Source organism: Martes martes (genome assembly GCF_963455335.1).
Source record: "Martes martes genome assembly, chromosome: 6".
NCBI lineage: Eukaryota > Metazoa > Chordata > Mammalia > Carnivora > Mustelidae > Martes > Martes martes.
The window spans coordinates 52638832-52659879 of record NC_137893.1 but is presented as its reverse complement, the minus strand read 5'-3'; the positions used below and the strand labels follow the sequence as shown (position 1 = coordinate 52659879).

Here is a 21048-nt window from a genome sequence, read left to right as displayed (position 1 = left end):
GAGCAACTATTTAGAAAATTCTTCACAGAAGAGATAAGCTTTCAGTGGTCCCTAAAAGAAATACTGTGGGAGCGGTTGGAGGAGGAATGAATCGGTAGACCCCAGAGGATTTTTAAGACTGTTAAAATACTCTATATACTATCACAACAGTGGGTAATGTCACTGTATATTTTCCAAACCCATAGAACGTAGAACACCAAGAGCGAACCCTAATGTAAACTCTAGACTTTGGGTGATTATGATGTGTGTATCAGTGTAGGTTCATAATTGTAACAAATGTACCACTCTGGTGGGGGATGCTGGTAATAGGAGAGGCTATGCATGTTGGGGGGCAGGGAAGTTTATGGGACATCTCCATACCTTCCTCTCAATTTTGCTGTCATCCTAAAATTGCTCTTAAAAAATAAAGTCTCTAATAAGAAAAGAGAAAAAACATATTAGTACATGAAGGAATACAGTTTGAAACAAGGACAAATATATGTCCTGAATCTTCCCAGAAAGTCCCAATTTTTGTTTTGTAATTACTTCCAAGGTGGGAGAAATATAAAGAAAGATAAGAAAAAGAAAAAAAACACTGGGATGGGGACAGAGTTTGAGATTGTGTGTGCTAGTGTATGTGTCAGGTGGGGGAAGAATGTAGAGACTGCCTGATCAGATAGGAATAGTCATGTTAAGAAACACCAAAAATGAACAGTAACAGTTAAGAGGGAGCATGTTAGTAAATAGCTTCTGCAGACCAGTCTGATGGAGGTAGCTATCAATCTGATAGGGTCTCAAGGCCTCTTGTAAATTCCTTTTTTTTTTTTTTTTAAGATTTTATTTATTTATTTGACAGGCAGAGATCACAAGTAGGCAGAGAGGCAGGCAGAGAGAGAGAGAGGCGGAAGAAGGCTCCCTGCTGAGCAGAGAGCCCAATGCGGGGCTCAATCCCAGGACCCTGGGATCATGACCTGAGCCAAAGGCAGAGGATTTAACCCACTGAGCCACCCAGGCGCCCCCTCTTGTAAATTCCTAAGCAAGAGAATGACATGATCAGAAAAACACTTGAGAGAAAGTGGGCTGGCAGCAACAAAGTGCTGAGATTCTAGCCCCCAACTCTCATATTTATTTTGATACAGACATTCTCTTCACTTTAAATCCTCTCATGAGCCTGGTAGCTTTCAACATTCATGCGAGAGGTTTAGCCAGTGCCCTAACTTTACCAGTCCTTGATCTCATGAATTCTGATTGCCTTTGCTTCTACTCCCAGGCCCATACGTTAGTTAACATTGCCCCACACAGAAAAGTTAGAGGCAAATAGCCCAACTTCAAGTCCCTCCAGCCCTTTCATGCCTGGCCTCCCACTGACCTGCTCATTCCTCCCTGTATTTCTTCCTGGTTGAGTATTGTCTCACCAACACACACCACTCTCTTCCACTTCTGTTTTTCCACTGCATCTACTTACCCATTTGCAACCCGAATTTCAGTGCTATAAAATTTATCTCCCCATTTACACTCCAGCTTCTGAACAAACCAGTGGCACTACAAACACACAGCTGCTGCTGGTGGAATCCTAAACTTCACTTATTAATGCTCCTATTTGTCCACAGTCACCTCCCTCTAACCCTCCCCTCAGAAGTGATACCATGTTCATAATTATCCTTTTGACCACCACTTGAGGGGCACCTGGATGCCTCAGGTATTGAGCATTTGACTCTTGATTTCAGCTCAGGTCATGATCCCAGAATCCTGGGATCAAGCCCCATGTCAGGCTCAGTGCTCAGCAGGGAGTCTGTTTGAGGATTCTCTCTCTCTCTCTCTCTCTCTCCCTGTGCCTCTCCCTCCATTTGTGCCCATGCATGTGCACATGCTCTCTCAAATAAATAAATCTTTAAAAAATAAATACAATAACAAAAACCCTTCACTGGCCTGAGTTTCCCTGCTAGCTACTCTCCTGTCTTTCTTCTACTTTTTTATCCACAGTTATCCATCCAGTAACATCTATATTAACTAAGTGTAGTAATCACAACAACCCTAGAAAGTAGGAAGTATATATATTACACAGATAGGGAATAAACTGAGGCCCAAAGTCAACACTAATAAGGTCAACTACCAAAATTTTTGGATTCTACAACATTCCCTCATAGGACTTGGCATTCACACTGTTCTAGCCTTCTACTTTTCAATAAACTCATGTTTTACTTAAAGACCTAAAGTAGCAAAAGGCAACACAGTGATTTCAAAGCAGAAGGTCAACAAATATATACTAAGGGCTTACTCTGCCAGACAAATAATTTAAAGAAAAGGGAAATTAGGCTTCTTTGACTATGTCCAAAAAACAAAACAAAACAACACAAAAAACAAAGACAAAAAAACCAATTAACTTTTACTGAAAAGTAAAAATAAAAAAGATTTTCTAAATTTCTAGATTTTCTACAGAACATGTTATTCTGTTTGTTTAATGTCACTTCTCAAACCACTGAAAATAGGTTTAAACACACTGAAACTGCTCTGGCAAATGTTCCCCATAACCTCCAGATGCACACACCCAAAGAACACCCGTCAGTCATATCCAACTGAAGTTTTCTGCTGATTTGACGAAATCTCGCTCAATCTTGACTCCCTTGGCTTCTGCATCACTCCGCTCCTCTGGGATCCTCACTCTTTTTGACTGTTTTTAGTCACATGTCTTTCCTTCAGTCATATTGTACACCAAATTCGGGTGTACTTTTATTTCCATCAAATACTTCTCCCCTGAAGCAAGACTATTTACTGATGAATATAATCTATGCTTTTCTACCCACTCTATGTTTGAATCTGTTTGTGTTGGTCTCTACACTCATTTCTACTTGTCCAAAACCTACCAATTATTCATCGTCCAATTCTTTAGTAAAGCTTTCATTCATCTCCTGAAGTTTTCATGATCTTCCCCTCCTCTGTGCTCTCATAATTTGCATTGCAACTACCCTATAGAAAATTCACTCCTGCATATTCTCATTTATCCCACAAGGTCAGGCGCTCTTTCTTCATCATGACTGCTGAGGTACCTAGTGTCTAAAACCATGCTTAGTACATAGTAGGAGCTCATCAAATTTTAGCTATGAGTATTGTTATTCATCATCTTTGCATTTTTCAGACCTCTAGCACGGTAATGTTTCTTAAGTATTGTAAAACCAATTTAGATTTAATTAATTAATGTCCTCAGAATGAATGAAATCTCTTAGTAAGAAAGGAGAGCAGGTAGAGGGCTTACCTACAATAAGTGGTAGAGAGGTAAAGTGCAGAGTTGGCTTGGGACTCTTTGCCTCTCCCTCTGCCCCTCCCCCCAATAAATGGATTAATATTTTTTTAAAAAGAGAGAGAAGAAAATGGCTAGGAACTTCAAAAGGAGAGAATAGAGGAAACTTCTAGTAATCTACAGGGCCATGTTATCTATTTTGTAAGTATCTGAAATACAACATCTTCTCCCAGTCACATGGGACAAGAGTAGATTTTTCAACGTGTGAATTATCCTGTCTCTGACCCAGCCTGACAAACACTAAAGCCAAATGGAATGGTGGTACATTATCTAGCTGTGTTAGCTAGATTTCTCTGAGCCTTTTTGCACAGGTGAAAGAGAACTAACTATAAGGACAAAGGGAAAAATGATGAAAATTTTTAGAGGTTGTTTTTTCTAAAATGTATTCAAGTGGATATATCAAGTGAATTTACTATATAAAATAGCTAAATATTTTTTTTCATCAAGAAAAAGAATTAATTAGTATCCTGCTTTTGAATCATTTTATAAGAATAGCTTTCTGCCAAGTTTTCTGTGTTATGCCTTTTTGATGTGAGTAGCATTTCCTTTGAACTTTTGTCATTTTTAGTACAGCCGAATCAACTGGCTTCTTTAAAGTGCTATTTTTGGACAAATACAAGGGAAAATTAGTCATGGTGCCCAAGTGATAGTCTGGGTATACTATTTCATTATTTTCAGTTTAGTCTGGGAAATATGAAACCAGTTTTTCACCCAGAGAGAAAAAATGTTCCAATTTATTAGAAAGTTCTTGTTATTGGAAGCATCAATGACAGAAGAGTCATGATGGAAACCATCCCAGCTATTTCCATGCAAGCAAAGCTGGCCAGCCATTGTGTTAAATGACAGGCTTGCATCAGCTAAGGTGTGGCTTGAAAGGTCTAGAAGATGTCCCTCTCCAAGACAAAGTTCACGACACCACAAGTTCTAGACAAGACTCCTTAAAATACAAAAATCCCTGAGAAGGGCAACTCCATCCCTAATACATATCTAACTAAAGTTGCACTACAAGAGTTCTCTGGGCAGGTGTTCCTGGGTGGCTCATTTATTAAGCGTCTGCCTTCCGATCATGTCATGATCCCAGTGTCCTGGGATTGAGCCCCACGTCGGGCTCCTTGCTCAAAGGGAAGCCTGCTTCTCCCTCTCCCACTCTCCCTGTTTATGTTCCCTCTCTCACTTTGTCTCTCTCTGTCAAATAAATAAATAAAATCTTAAAAAAAGAAAAAAGATTCACTGGATGCTTGGACTGGCAAGCAAAACAACAAATCTGCAAATTTTGCAAAGAGCCAATGCTAAGAATAAAGGTCATGCTGTTTTTAAGAAATAACACGGAGGACATGGAGAGATGGACAGGAGAAGGGAGTTGGGGGAAATTAGAGGGGGAGATGAACCATAAGAGACTATGGACTCTGAAAAACAATCTGTGGGTTTTGGGGGGGCGGGGGGTGGGAGGTTGGGTGAGCCTGGTGGTGGGTATTATGGAGGGCATGTATTGCATGGAGCACTGGGTGTGGTACATAAACAATGAATTCTGGAACACTGAAAAGAAATTTAAAAAATAAATAAAAATTTAAAAAAAAAAAAAAGGTCATGCTGTTCTAATGTGAGCTCAACAAATTCCTATAGATCACACAATAGATTCCAAAGGGGGCAGGCAGGTCACTGGTACCAGAAAACACATGTGACTGTTTACAATGTCCAAAATCCTGGATGTGGTAGTGAAGAGAATAAGAGAGATCAAAAACAAGTCTGAGAAAAGGAAAATTGACATGGAGAGCCTAAGTGAACTCCCATCTCCTCTTTTTACCCCAAGTCACTTCCAGGGTACATCTCCTACAGGGAGACTTGATCTTGGTCTATCTCCCCAATATTTTTTCTTTGTGTCACCCTACTCCTTTTAACCAGTAGTTCCAGTCTCCCCAAGGCCAAGCTGCTGCACAACTCCAGGGTACAACCCTCATAGGGTAGTGAATATGAAGCTCCCCAAAGTTGTGCAGGGCCCAGCCTATGGCCATGGGGCACCCCTGGCCTCCACCATGTTTCTCACTATTCAGATCACACCAAACTTCAAGGCTCACATCATATACTTCTACTGTCTGGATGTGAAACTTTCCTCAATTTCTCTAACCTAAAAAATGGTTTTGGCCCTGGAATTCACACTAGGGATCTACTTGAAAGAAATTCTCAAGATGAAGAATAAATACAAAGGTCCTGGATCTTACCCTTGAACACCCCCAAGTGTAAATACTATAATAAGAGGGACATTGAACTGAGAGACAGGGAATTTGGATCTAGAGCAAATGTTAACTAAACTGCTGTGCAACCTTGGGAAAGTCCCATAATTTATCAGAGTGTCAGTTTCACATTTGTAATAAAAAGGAGGTGGATAAGACACCTCCAAGAGGCTTGTCAGCCCCAATATTTCATATAACCTTGGAACAGAGTAAAGGGTATTTGAGTCACATACAGCCATCCTATAAAGGGAGGTAATCAGTGGTCTTTGAAGGTCTGGGGGACAACTCACTAAATGTTTATAAACGTCAAGCAGAATGGCGTAAAAGCCTTACCTCTCAAGGCACAGCCTTGCCTCTCTTCACAGCACTAGATCTTTACATAGAATTTCTTTTCCCTATCTCTACTCTGGCAAACCTGGCACACAGCTGCCACATTTTCACCAGCCCACTCAAATTTGCCAATGCCAACTGCCTCCCATGCTTAGCTACAGCACACGCCCTCTCACGTGAGAATGCTAAGAAAGGACAGGTTTCTGCAACAAGAACATAGATCTACGGCTCTAAATACAGGAACACTCTCACTTTAAACAGACCTAATATGACACAATCTGCATTTGTAAGTACATACACTTATGTGGGTCCATAGAAATAAATGGGTAGATGGATGATTTGCTTTGCAAATGAATTCACCATGAAATTTCTTAAAATACCAGTTCCTTCATTTCTCTTTTCCTTCATTGCCTCCTCCACAAATACCTTACAGTTTTTACTTATTCACTGCTGCTCAGGAGTATGTCTGTTGTGTAAGGTAAGGTATCAAGTATTTATAAAGTTTAATGGAGAGCAAAATGCATTTCTTTGGCACCTTCTGGCGAATCTACCTAATGTTCTGGGTATGTGGCCTTATATTTTGCATGCCTTGGCTCTGAAACTGTACTGTAACACCATGAGTATAAAAATCACATGAATCTTAAATATCTTCCAGAGTTCACCATTATATAACAGTCTTCTGCAGAAATTAAAATCTGGAAGAGCCACAGGCTTCACACAAGCCACTGTGTTTGGAGAGAAGGGAGCTGATGGCCTTATTTTGTGAAAACTTCCACAATAACTGCTGTACCTTCCCCTTCGGTTAAAATCTGTCAACTGACAGCAGCTTAAAAAGTTAGAGTAATATATTCTGCCTCCTTACACAATAAATGTTAATAGACAAAACATTAACCACCTTTCTGGGAGTGGTGAAGCTATTTCTAGTAATGGTGATACTCTGGTAAATTTCATCTTTTGCTGTGAAATGCAAATGTGATTTTTCTCAGCCCATAAATGGTAAGCCCAATCATGTTTATTTGTTCAAAATTTGATATTTTTATGTTTTTGATTTCTCTTTTCTCCAGGGATTTCCTTATCTGTAAGCACACACAGATGAGAACAGGAACAGATGAGGCTACCCCACCCTAGTTTAGGGTAGATAGCAAATAATTGATGATAACACCACCAAAAGTTTCATCTCACACAATTGTTAGCATTCCCCTTGAGGCTCATCCAAGCTAAGAGCCTAATAAAAACAAAAAGGAAAACATCAACTTCAGTCTTAAGAAATACTCTCCTCAAAAAAAAAAAAAAAAAAAAGTTATTTTCCCCCCACTTTCAGAAACACGATTGTCCAGAACTCAGAGACTCAAAAGAATCCCAACTCCCTCTTGGATCCCTAAAAACATATGCTTAATGGGGGACCTGGTTCGTGGGAGCTACAGAAAGGTGGTAAGAATAGCAGTAGAAAGAGTACACCACCAAGAATCAGGAGGCCTAAGATGAGATCTGGATAAACCCTTAACCCTTTTGAGCCCCAGTTTCTTCCTTATAAAATATAAATAATAACACCCACATTTTTGTTGATATCAAATGAAATAATAGACTTGAAAATGCTTTGTGAAAATACTACATCTTTACAATACAATGCTCTGCTTATTTGTGTTCTTCTCAACTCCTGTGATGTCATAGAAATTTAAAGCTGAAAGTTAAGAAAAAATGAAAAAAGAGTAAGGCTGGTCTAAACAAAGCTTTCTGTATCTTTCCTTTTCTTTGTTTCTCTCTCTATCTCTTTATCTCCCTTTTACTCTATCTTCTAGAAAAAGCAAAAGTAACCATTGATCTAAATTCTGTGCTCTAATAATCATGACTTTTCTACGGCTTTCAACCTAATTTAGCCTATGGCTAAATTAGATAACCTCACTGGTTACTAAGCACAGGAGCCTGGGTTAAATTATTACCAAAATCATATCATGAAGAAATTTTCTGCTTCTTGAGAAGCTCGAAGTTGGAATCAGCATCTATTCTTTATTCTTTCACTCATTCAACAAATACTTATTCGGTATAAACTTGTGGCAGGGATTTAGAAATTAATATGAAAAACATAGCCCCTTTCCCCATAAAGTTCACAATCCGGTGAGGGAGACAGATTCATAGTCACTCATTTTATAGCTTAGGAACTAGAGACAAATAGTTGATAAAATTTGACCCTACCTGCAACTCTCCCTCCATTATACTGAGTAGCTGTATAAGGTCTTCTTTGGATAACTCCAAGGATTTCTTATTTTTTCGTTCACTTTCTCCAGATGGCTTTAGGTGTCGTTTGACAGTTCCGGAGGCCATGACATCATCCTCCTTTCTATTTGATTTGTTCTTCTTTTTTGCATCTTCTGAGAGACTTTTATCATCAACATTGCTGATGATAGAGGACTTGGGGCAGGAAATATGCCCATTGGATGAATTTTCACCACCCTGGTTTCGGGATCTCATTCCCACCTACAATACATGAAAAAAAGACAAGATGTTACTACCACTGAAATTATTTGTCTAACTACTTAGAAACTTTCACCAGCTTCACAGCATCACTAATAAAGAAATACCAAAAGATCAGTCCCAGTTAGTTTCCTTATAGCTTTAATGAAAGTCATTAAAATCTGCAGGAAAATGCTTTGATGGTCTTCAGGAAAAAGTGAAAATGTGATTCTGATCTGATAAACACCTCAAGCCAAATGATTAAGGTCAACACCAAAAGTTCTAAGTTGTGTTGATGGTATGTATCTTTGATATGATGGGATAAAAATGGTCCTTTACTTTTGTGGCCTCTCTCCCCCAAACATTACCCAAGTCTAATAATGAGAAAAACTTCGGACAGACCCCAGTTGACAGACAGTCTACAAAATTGCTGGCCAGTAATCTTAAAGCTATCAAGGTCATCAAAAACACAGAATATCTGAAAAACTGTCACAGCCAAGAGAAACCTAAGGACACATAACAACTAAATGCAATATGGCATCCTAGGTGGGATTATGGAATAGAAAAAAAAAAAGACATTATAAAGAAAAACTGAGGAAATATGAATAAAACATGGACTTTAACCAATAATAATGTATCAACATTGGTTAATAAATTATTACAAATGTACCATACTAATGTAAGATATTAACTACAGAAGAAACTGGGTGTGCTATATACTGGAACCCTTGGTATTATGTTTGCAATAATTCTATGAATTGAAAGCTGTTGTAAAATAAAAAATTTATTTTAAAAAATGATTCTAAATTAAATCTATCAGAAAATTCAAACATCTGAGGCACCTGGGTGACTCAGTTGGCTAAGCATCTGACTTGGTTTTGGCTCAGGTCATGATCTCAGGGTCATGAGGTTGAGCCCCATGTTGGGCTCCATGCTCAATGCAGAGTCTCCTTTGAGATTTTCTCCCTCTCCTTCTCCCTTTCCCCTCACTTGTGCATTCTCTCTCTCTAAAATAAATAAATAAAATGTTAAAAAACAGAAAAGAAAAAAAATTCAAACATCAAACCCTGCCAGGAACAAGTTGGAAGTCACAATGTACAGAGAAATCCACATAGGGTGGAGGGGGCTTCAAATGGAGAGAGGAATAGGCAAACTCAAAAGGAAGAGGGTGCTGTTGTTTTTAGTAATGTGGGATTTTGTTTTTCCATAACTTCTTTTTCAAAATCGGGATGGGGGGGTTGTTTTGTTTTGTTTTATGTCAGTCATTTACAGTAATAAGAATAAGAGCACAAAGATTGGGGAAAACAGATGAATTTCAAAATCAGAAATTTTTAAAGTATCTTGAGGTAAAATAAAGAAAAAAGACAAAGCAGTGGGTAACTTGTCCCGTGTGGAACACATTTTGGTCTTTCCATCATGAATGCTTTATAGATTCTCTGTCAGTCTCTCAGCAGAACTTGACCAACAGGTATGTTACTAACAAACAAACTGAACTCAAAGCCTAGGACTCAAAGTGTAAGAAAGAGAGCTCTAATACCCTGGGGGCTGTACTACAAAATTTGCCTAAACCCTTAAATATAGTAGCTTAGCACATGGGCTTATTTAAAACTCACAGTATAAATAGTCCTTCCTCTGAACAGCTAAGCAGCAAGATTTTCATTACTCATTCCAGATAAAATACAGAGACTTGTTTTCTGAAAGTAAATTTCCTTTATGAACTCAACCATACTTAAGAAACCAAGGAAAGCTTTTCAAAACACTAGGTTTATAATAGAAAAATAAATACAGTGTGATGTTTCCTTTCAGATAGTGCGTATTCAATTCTTCCAACAAATCTTTAAATCTACATTCATGCTCCTTTTTTTTAACTGAACTCTTATAACCAAATGGACCCTTTTTTCAGTGTGTGAACTTTCTTCAGCACCCTAATTTTGAACAAAAGTGGTCCTTAAGACTGGCACCCTATTTTCTGGTTCACGTGGAGATTAGTTCTTGAAATTTTAGAGCATCTTTTGTGCTTCCTTGAAGAAAGAATAGATGTGTCTTTGTAACAGAAGTCAGAGCACTTCAGAGCAGATCTACTATAGTTTATCACAGTTTATTTATGGGCAGAGAGGGTTGACTTAAGACCCCAGTCCAAAAAAAAGTGAATAGAAAGTTTTGAAGAGGAGTAAAATATATCTTTTTGGCATATCGATTATTTAAGAAATAGTAGACAGAGGTGAAGTTCTGAAAACTGAGTAGAAATTTCCCTTTGGTATGAAACATTAAATTTATATGGGAAATCTCCATTTGTAAGGGTATCTCCCTCTCTGTACCAGGAAGAAAAGAATGACTAAATTTCTGGAAACTCTTCTTAGCACAGAGAAGGTAAGGACTTAAGTCTTAAATCTGCACAACACTTTACTCTTACTTACTGTGCTTTTCTTGGTAACCTCCCCCAACTGACTCCCTATCTCCGACATCTTCTTTTGTCTTTAACTGAAGATGATATTAAGGTGATGACTTGAGCCATTTCTGAGAATTCCTCTCTCATGTATAGAGGAGGTATACATGTTATTAAACTTCTGTTTGTTTTTCTCCTGTTAATTTGTCTTTTTGTTACAGGTGTGTCTCAGCCAAGAACCTAGAAAGGCAGAAGGAAAACTTTTTCCTCCCCAATACAATTTCAAATATAATCCTTGAATTTTACACATCCTAAGTAAGACACATGAGCTTCCCAAACTGAACTGTGACTCCCTACAACTCCATGGCTTTTTATCTGAAATAATTTTCTCTATAAGATCTTAAGGCTCTTTGGGATGGTGCATCAAATACTGATTTGACAACTTCAATTTAGACCATGCATTAATAAAAATTCCAGACAACAATAGGGTGGTAATGTTTTAAACCTAGTCATACACGGCTTTAATCATATACAATGTTTGTATTTGAATGTAGCACGTGTTTGTCATATTTCCCTGGACTTCTTATATCTTTTATAGGATCTACAGCATTTGGGTATTCCTACATTAGGAAAATGCCTAACTAGCTATGTTACATGCATTTACTCAACCATATTTACAAACATACAGAAAGTGACATTTACTTAGTGCAACTCTTTTTATAGTTAGTACTTTCTAAAACATTCAGTCTGATGCATTTTTAGGTAAATTTTATTATAGTATTAATAGCTTTTATGGAATTAATGGAATCATATTAGTTATTAATATTGATTATAGAATTAACTGATTACAGAATTAGTCACTTTCACAGAAAAAGCATATTTTAGAATTATCTAATTATTTTATGTCATTAATCAGCTCAAAAGCTTGAGTTCCCTATTTTCTTCCATGTTATTTCACTTTGACTGATAAAAACATCTCATGTGCTAGACCATGATGTTAATTCTGTCTTAGCAAATATTTTTCCTCTGTGACACTGAAATTTCACATTAATTGTTTTTCCTTTGACATGTGTGCATTGTTTTTAGTACTTTCTTGGTGATCTAAATAGGGTCTACCAGCTTTATCTCCACAACAAAGTCAGCAATCAGCTCCTTTTCTATCTTGGCAATGTAAAAGTACTCAGAGATTACAAACTACCCAAGAAATGTTTTTGGAAGGAAGTAGACACCTGAAAGTGAAAGACATACTTCTCAATAGTGTAATCAAGTGTGCCATCAATAATGCTCACATTATTTATTTATTTGTTTGTTTGTTTATAAGTTTACTTTTTTTAGTAATCTCTACACCCAACGCGGAACTCAAATTTTCAACCCCAAGATCAAGAGTTATGTGCTCCTGCAACTGCCAGCTGGGCACTCCAATAATGTCCACTTTACACTACTTTATTTTGAAGGAAGAAAATATCAAGACAATAATGACTTTCATGCATCACATTTAATGACAGCCATACTTCCTTATTCTAATAGCTCTCTCAAGAGTTTCTTTTTTTTATTTAAATTCAATTTAATTAACATACATTATTAGTTTCAGAGGTACAATTTAGTGATCCATCAGTTGTATACAACATCCAGTGCTCACTCCATTAAGTGCCCTCCTTAATGCCCATCACCCAATTACTCCATCCCTCCACCCACTTCCCCTCCAGCAACCCTCAGTTTGTTTCCGATACTTAAGAGTCTCTTATGTTTTGTCTTCCTTTCTGACTTCATGTTATTTTATTTTTTCTGCCCCTCTCCTACATTCACCTATTTTGTTTCTTAAATTCCACATATGAATAAATTCATATGGTATTTGTCTTTCTCTGACTGACTTATTTCAATTAGCATAATACCTGCTAGTTCCACCAATGTCATTGCAAATGGTAAGATATCATTCTTTTTGATGGCCGAGTAATACTCTGTTGTATATCTATACCACATCTTCTTTATCCATTAATCTGTCGATGGACATCTGGGCTCTTTCCATAGTTTGGCTATTGTGGACATTGTTGTTGTAAACATTAGGGTGCATGTGCCCCTTTGAATCACTATGTTTGTATCCTTTGGATAAATACCTAGTAGTGTAATTGCTGGGTCATAGAATAGTTCTATTTTTAACTTTCTGAGGCCCCTCCACACTGTTTTCCAGAGTGGCTGCATCACATACTGTTTCTTAAGTGTTACACAGTGTGCTAAGTATTTTACGTATAGTATCTCATTTAAATTAATATTCACATTAACCCTATGAGGTAGGTGCTATTATTCTCAATTTTACAGATATGGCCACTGAGGCCATATCTTTTTCCTGGATCACACAACTACTCCTAGTGAATAGAAGAGCTAGGATTTGAACCCAGGTCTGATTCCAAATACCTACGCACGATATGGCTTTCCACTAGGTTCTTAAACACATACAAATTGGAAGGGGTAGGGGAATATTCTATAAATCAGATGATTCAGAAAAGTTTACAAATGCTTACTTAAAGTAATGTTTTTCACTTCATACTAGAGAATTAGAGAAATCCATTCATCTTTCTCCACAGACACTCATGCAAAACTCACACAGCAATTAAAATTAGGTTGCTTAGCAAAATCCTTTTGCCAAAATCATTAACCTGCTGCAGAACTTGTAAAATGATGAATCACTTCTAAATCATCTCAAGAAGCAACATGGCTAAACATTAAGGATACAGGTTATGAAAACAGGATGCGAAGTCTGAACAGGGACCATCTGTGTTAAAAGTCCCGGAGTTGAACAATAGTACACATTTAATCAGAGTTGGCCAAATCCTGTCCATTGTGTTTACAGGAGTATCAGGCAGGTAACAAAAAAGGCATCTGGTACTCTGTAGGCTTCTTAATAGTTGATTACATGGCTGCAGTGTTGGGAGATGTAGATAACAAAATTTCTGAAAGAAGCCAAAAATACCCTTGCTCTACCCCAGCATATACCCTTTGAAGAAAGTTCTTTTCAAGAAAAAGATAAATTGAAAATTCACATCAGATTTGTAATCATTCCACCCTTTTTTTTTTGAATCACTGTTATTTGGAGCACAAATTCCTCTTTTTAATAAGTTAATAATCCTAACATAGTTCAAGAAATAAACTTACTTTTCCGTTCATTGTAATTAGTCAGCAATAGTTTGCATGGAATTTGCTGACTAGGGTGTGAAGAAAAGAAATATGAAATGTTATTCCAAACCTCCCTCTTTTATCTATGGCCATCCCTCCTCTTCGGGCCCTCCCTCCCTCCTCCCTCCTACCTCCTCCCTCCCCCCTCCCTCCCTCCTCCCCCCCACCCCTGCATATATTGGGCAATCACCAGAGCATACCATCAGATGAATAAAATTCTAGGAATCAGAAAATGTTTATAAAGGCTTTGAGCCATTTACACTGAACGAAGAAGTATTTCTAGAGCATTTGAACAAGGAAAAGGAAAAGGACAAAGAAAAAATTCTCCAGCAAAGAAACACTCACTCTAGTGCCCACCTTCATTAGCTCCTTGCAAATCTTAATTCTGAATGTCCCCCTTCCCTTTTCTCGCTCTTACTCTGGCCTCCTTTCGGATTTATCTTTTCATGGTATGATTCAATGTTGGCCACAAGACTCCCCATCCTTACCACCAACAGAAACATTTTCTGCATAAATTAGGTTTTGGAATATTTCCTATGTTTCTCAAGTATCCAGCCTCTGCTTCTGGCTTCATTTTATCTATATACTTTTCCAAGAACCTACCTAGGGCATGGGGTGAGATGTCACAATAGTTTTATTTATATAATTTCTCTTTTTAAATGATTTATAGAATTATAAGGAAAAATTATAGTACATAGTAAAAAGGAAAGCACATGATTACAGAAAAGCCTTCTTTTTATAGTGTGGTCTGGCAGAAGGTCTGCTGCAAGTGAGGCTTCCAGAATATTAGCATGGAACTGTCCTGGTTCTTTCTGTTGGACTTAAATGACAATACCCAAAGCACCCAAAACTAAAGACAAAAGAAAACATCTGTTCTAGTTTTATGTGAATTTTAGAATGTAAAAGAATCAAATAGTTTGTTCTTTATCGATGTCAGATTATTCCCTCTGCATATCTTATTTCCTTGGTGAAGTCTAATTATAAAGACCCCAACTCATTAAATGTTCAAACATTTCTCACGGGATTATCATTTCATTCTAAAGGCACAGACTGTTCATAAGTGTTCCTAGGTTTACTCTTAAATTTTCTTTACAATTTTCTTTCACTTTCTTCATCCTATTTATGAAACAATCCATGTTAAGTGATTTTTCACTGCTTATTATCCACATTCATAAAATCTTCAAAATAATATTCTACTGGGACAGATCTATCCAGACCAACTGAAAATTCTTCTAAATAATTCCACAAAATATTAGAATTCAAGAAAGGGGATTCTCTTGGAGTCATTGCAGAGATGTTGCAATCAAAAGTTTAAGAAAAGTATTATAACTGTGACAAAATAGAAAAATATTATTCTACCCTAGCCCAAAACCATGATGAAATGTTTTATAAAGTTCTGCTCCATGTTCTTCAAAGAAGATAAAAGCAGACCTGGAAAAAGTTTCTAGAAAAAAAATAATGAAAGAATAGATCAGGGAACTACCATGAAATAAGAAATCTTTTAAAATAGGATACCTGAAAAAATAATTTTAAAAAATAGGATACCTGAGTCTAAATGAATGTACAATTTGAAGGTTTTAAAATTTTGACTGTAACATAGGGTGACCTCTCTTAGCAACTGTCAGTTTACCTCTTTATACTCACTTCTAGCATTTATAATAGGGTTTGGGGTTTGTTATTGTTCTTTTTACTTCTTTCATAGAAATAAGCCACTGTCAATTGTATAAAAGAGAAAAATGTTTAACTATCTAGAAATATACTGTTTTATAAAGAAACAATGACATAATGACATAACATTTTTTTCTGGCATTTTCAACTTTAATGACTCATTTTTAAACCTCAAATACATTTTAAATATTTTTATATTTATAATACTTTATTATTGAAATTCTGATGTCACTATTCTACTAGACACAGTATATAATACATCATCATTGATTACAAAGAGTGATCCCTAAAATTTAAGTGATTAAGACAACTCTTTAGCTTTCTGGTTAATTTTATTTATATCCTTTCTACCTGGGCACTACAGTTCTTTCAGACATTCTAGTAGTACCTGGCCTCTAAAAAATGTTACCATTTAGTTTAATCAAAATTGCTTAACCTTGGTTTTATCATGTGACAAAGAGAACATCTGAGGAAAATTACCAGATTCCTGCTTAGTTGGACCCAGAATTCCTTTTTGTACCTCACCACTCCTGAAAAGGTCCAGACCCAGAATTGTAGAAGAATCAGTCATTTCCCTTCCCCTAATAAACACCTATCTGTAGCCAGAACAACAAATACCTTGGACTCTAACTCAGCAGTCTATATTTGATGAATTATTCTTAGATATTACCTCTATTCACAGTAATAATAGCTGACATTTACTAAAGAGCTCATTATGCTCTTGACATTGGGGTAAGCTCATTTCATGAAATCCTGATACCAATCCATAAAACAAGTACTACAATTCTTCCTCTTACAAAGATAAGGAAATGAGGTTTAGAGAGATTTAGACATTTGCCCAAAATAATGTGGCCAGTGCCTGGGAAAGCCTGAGCTAAAATGCAAGCCTGTTTGGATTCTCCATGTGCAAGGAGAAATCTGAATGGGAGCTTTCCCCACCATATCAGAATTACTGCAACACAAATGAACCCACAGCGACCCTTTTATGGGATCAAAATAAGTTTAGTTTTAGGGGATAGCATCCACTAAAGAGCCTCCAATGATAATAATTAATTCAGAATCCTACTGTTCCAGCAGGTAGTTTTCTCTAATTTCTGCTTGTGTGAAACCTTCTTCTTCTAAGACCACACTCTCTTCCCCTACCTCTCCCCTTATGTTGCCTTTCTACTTCTCCGTGTTTGAGGTTTTCAACAAAGCTGAAGAGGAGCACTGCAAGGGGTTGCAGTGTTGACTTCGGATTTTTTTTTTAAGATTTTATTTATTCATTTGACAGACAGAGATCACAAGTAGGCAGAGAGGTAGGCAGAGAGAGAGAGGGGGGAAGGGAAGCAGGCTCCCTGCTGAGCAGAGAGCGCAATGCAGGGCTCTATCCCAGGACCCTGAGATCATGACCTGAGTCAACGACAGAGGCTTTAACCCACTAAGCCACCCAGGAGCCCCTGTTGACTTTTCATTTTTTTTGAATTGAAAAAGTAACTAAGACTCCAGAAACATGACAATTGTTTTATGACCACATATGAATGGAAAAGATTTTTTAAATCAGGCAAATTGAGAAAAATTCCAGTTCGCTCAGTAGCTGATTGCTTTATTAAGCCAACTGTACACATTTTCTGTTAGAAAAAAAAATGTCTTTCTGCAGCAAATATTCTTAAATAATTTTGTTGCATTTTCAAGAAACGCAAAGGCAGATCACAACTGCTGGTCAGTGTCAATGATATGGGTTAATGCAAAGAAAGACACGCTATGGTTTGGATATCCTTGCTTCATGCTACCAAGGGGGAAGATGAACTACGTGGATCACTCCATCTGTGTGGCACCGATGACTTCATGTGTTCTAAGTGCCTACAGATACGTCAATTGTATTCAGTTGTCCTTTAAATGTCTTTTCTTTTCAATCTCTAGGCCATTTCTTAACATAAAAGAGCAACTTAAAGTCAGTTATAATGGAGGGAGTCATGGGTTGTGTCTGTTTTTAACTCTTCCTGACTTGTCTTTTCTAACTATCCCTGAACACCTCTTGTCCTGGGTTAGATCAGAGCATGGGAAGCCTAAATTGAAAACAGAGCACATACACTTTATACACCAAGCAAGGAAAAATGCAAAAATTCTATGAATGCAAGAGAAGCTTTGTAATTGTCATAGATGTTTATCCAATGTTTAAAGACTCTTATCAGTCTGATACTGTATGACGAGGCTGTGTTCTATACCAATCAATCAATCTTCATGAACTTAGTTGCTATGTGAATGCAAAGTATGGCAAAAAGAGCAAGTAGAGGGGCACCTGGGTGGCTCGGTGTGTTGAGCCTCTGCTTTCGGCTCAGGTCATGATCCCAGGGTCCTGGGATTGAGCCCCACATCGGGCTCTCTGCTCAGCGGGGAGCCTGCTTCTTCCTCTCTCTATGCCTGCCTCTCTGCCTACTTGTGATCTCTCTCTGTCAAATAAATAAATAAAAATCTTAAAAAAAAAAAAAACAGTGAGTAGAACTTTGTGATTAGTTAATTAAGATGCATCAGGAATTTAATTTATCTAAAATTATCTAAAATGTCATGCTACCATAACATACCATACATGCTACCATAACATACCATACATAAACATACCATACATGCTACCATAACATACCATACATAAACAGTGTGTGGGCAGGAAGTACATAAGAAAATTCCTTTTGGAATATTTTTTTCAAACACATAATGGCCCCAAACCACTTCTTTTTTCTCCACCGTCCAACCACGCTACCTCAGCATACCCTGAGGTACCCTTAGGTCCATGCCCTGCAATGGACCTAAGGTGTCCCATGACCACATACATCCTTAGCATTAATTTTCCTAACATGCTAAAACCTCCTGGAGATGTTTGCCATTAACCCTAAGTCCTCAAGAAAGCCATGCCCCCACTGTTAACCCCACATTCACTTAGTCTGTAACCCTGGACGAGTTACTTAACCTCTCCTACTGGTAGCTTTCCCATCTGTACAATGAGGATTAAAAACACCTGTTCCACCCACCCTGTACATGTGAAATCATAATGCCTGTTCTACTGTATATGTATGGGAAAATATTTACTAGCAACAGTAAGGCAGGAAGCATTCATCTGTGGCTGGTTAACTACTGAGGTCATCAAACACCTCTCAACACCCCCATAGAGGTACCACCAGAGACAGAGACTTTGCTTTCAACTGTGATCGTCTAGCACAGGAGCGACAACTCTTACTGTAAAGAAGTCAATGCTAAATATTTGAGGTTCTGCAGGTCATGTGGTCCCTGCTGCATGTATTCGATTCAGCCTCAGCCACAGATAATGTCAACAGATGGGTGTGGCCAGATTCGACGCCCCGCCCCCTAGTTTGCCAACCCTGTTTTAGACTGTGTAACAATTATAATTAGTTGGTGCGTTTAAAATGGGAGAAACGGAAATGGTTTCTGCCACTCCCCACTCCCTCTCCCAGTTTATAGGAATGAGAAAAATGGCTAAAAATAAGAGAGAAGAAAAAATGAGAGAAAAGATCATGTGGTAGCTATGTCATCTGCCCATCTATCCTCTTGTTCTCTTCCAGGGAATTCGAAGAAGGGCTTGAATATAAAAATGTTCCTTCACAACCTTTGAGGAATCTACGGTGGAAGAACCTGACGTGATACAATTTGAGAATAGGATTCCCACCGGCATTAGTCATGCCATGGGATCTTTAGGCAGATGATAGAGAATTAGCAGCACGTGTCTGCAAAGAGGGTAATGGAGACTGCTGCCCGCTACGTATAACATGCCCAAGGGGCTGAGTGCCCAGCAAGGGTGGAAGGAATCTTGGAGAGACAGCTGGCAGGCTACTAGAAGAGTTACCAAGGCAGAGGGCTTCAAAGCACACCATGCAAAGTGGGGATGAGTGCAGCTACACTTCAGGGAATCTGCAGCACCTGTGAGAATAGGGGAGGCTTTCTAAGACAGCAGGGGAGACAGGGCACTTCCCCAGTGGCCACTGCTTTCACCTGGAGCCAGGCTGGGAGATGACAAGAGGACAGAGAGGTAAAATGGCTCTATAGGCATGTGACCCATACACTTGCAGAGAGCCCTGCCCTGCAGCTCTGCTGTTGCTATCTTGAAACCCTTGAAACCCTTCATTATTTTTTCAACTAGAGGCCTCACATTTTCCTTATGCACTGGAACCCCTAAATTATGTGGCCAGTCCTGACCACAGCAGGGCCATCTGTATGAGCCAGATACTGGAGTTGCTCCCATGCTGTTACTTGCACTAAGCTGGTCATGTTAGCAAACTTCCCTACCTGCCCCCCACAGATGAAGCACCGTGTTTGTGTGATACCCCCAAAATATGGAGGAAAAGAGCTTGAGAGGAGGGAAAGACTGAAATGGAATTCTGGTGTGTTCTAGGACTAAGCTATGTATATTGATTTAAGTGAAAAAAGGAAAAGAAAAAAAAATCACCGGATAAAACTGAATTTACCCAGAAGTATCCAGGTTAAGTTCTCCACCTCAGTCAGGTATTGGAAGGAAGAAGTATAAGAGAAGTAACTAAGGAATAAAGTTGAATTCAGTCACAAAGAAAAAAAGTATTAGAATTAGGTCCCTGGGTTTTATGGGGTGTCTTAACTATGAAACATAACACTGTGTACAGTGTATAAACCATAAGTGCTATAGGACCTTCAGGAAATATATGTAAATGCGTTCTCCTTTAAATCACATCACTAGTACTCCTGCTTTAGCTTTGAAAAAGAAAAGCAAGAAAAAGGACTCATGTGGGGACTGGAGGCAACCAGAGCTCAGGCATCTTTCCTGTCTCCCCATCTGTGTTCCTCACCTATGCCTTTTTCTGAAATTATAAAAATAAGATCCCAGTGTTCTCATTCTGGTGCACGAAGGGCCTTCCCAACCCAGATTTGCTTTAAGTGTGTCCCCAGCCCAAACATAACCTCTCACCCATCTGTTGATCTGTCACTCTTCCAGAATCTCAGGGTGCAGTTAAGAAATCAACCTCTTTAAAAGTAAATTACATAGTAATGTCACTACCCTAACTCTGTATTCCTCAGTCTTTATGAACCCTAGTGAATCTTTGATTGAAATTAAAACAGAAGTAGCCATTTTTAAGAGGCTAAAAGTAGGGCAAAGACAGTATTTCTTTAAATCATACCATGAGGGGCATGTGGGTGGCTCAGTAGATTAATTGTCTGCCTTCGGCTCAGGTCAGGATCCCAGGGTCCTGGGATGGAGCCCCACATCAGGTTCCTTGCTCAGGGTGGGGTCTGCTTCTCCCTCTCTCGCTCTCCCTGCTTCTGTGCTCTCTCACTCTCTCTCAAATAAATAAAATCCTTTCAAAATCAATCAATCAATCAATCATCAATTATACCACTAGGCTGTTCAATGTAAAATAAGCCATGGCAGAGGGAGACCAAGAAGACATCTTGGAACATATTTTTCCTCCCCTTCCCCTCGGAACATGCTTAATGTCCAAGTCCCTTTTCCTCCGTTACTAAGTACCAATGTCTTAGTCCAAGATCCCCTTTTCTGGAGAGCCAAGCTGAAC

The 21048-nt window shown here is 38.2% G+C and overlaps 1 protein-coding gene across 1 annotated transcript in view; it reads right to left on the bottom strand.

Annotated features, from left to right (window-relative positions):
- The window catches only part of FILIP1 (filamin A interacting protein 1), a 184019-nt gene that overhangs the window by 103139 nt on the left and 59832 nt on the right, over positions 1-21048 (bottom strand). The window contains exon 2 of the mRNA XM_080805302.1: positions 8032-8313. Within this exon, the coding sequence (XP_080661428.1) occupies positions 8032-8307 (276 nt within the window). The 5' untranslated portion in view covers positions 8308-8313. The remainder of the gene's footprint in view (positions 1-8031; positions 8314-21048) is intronic.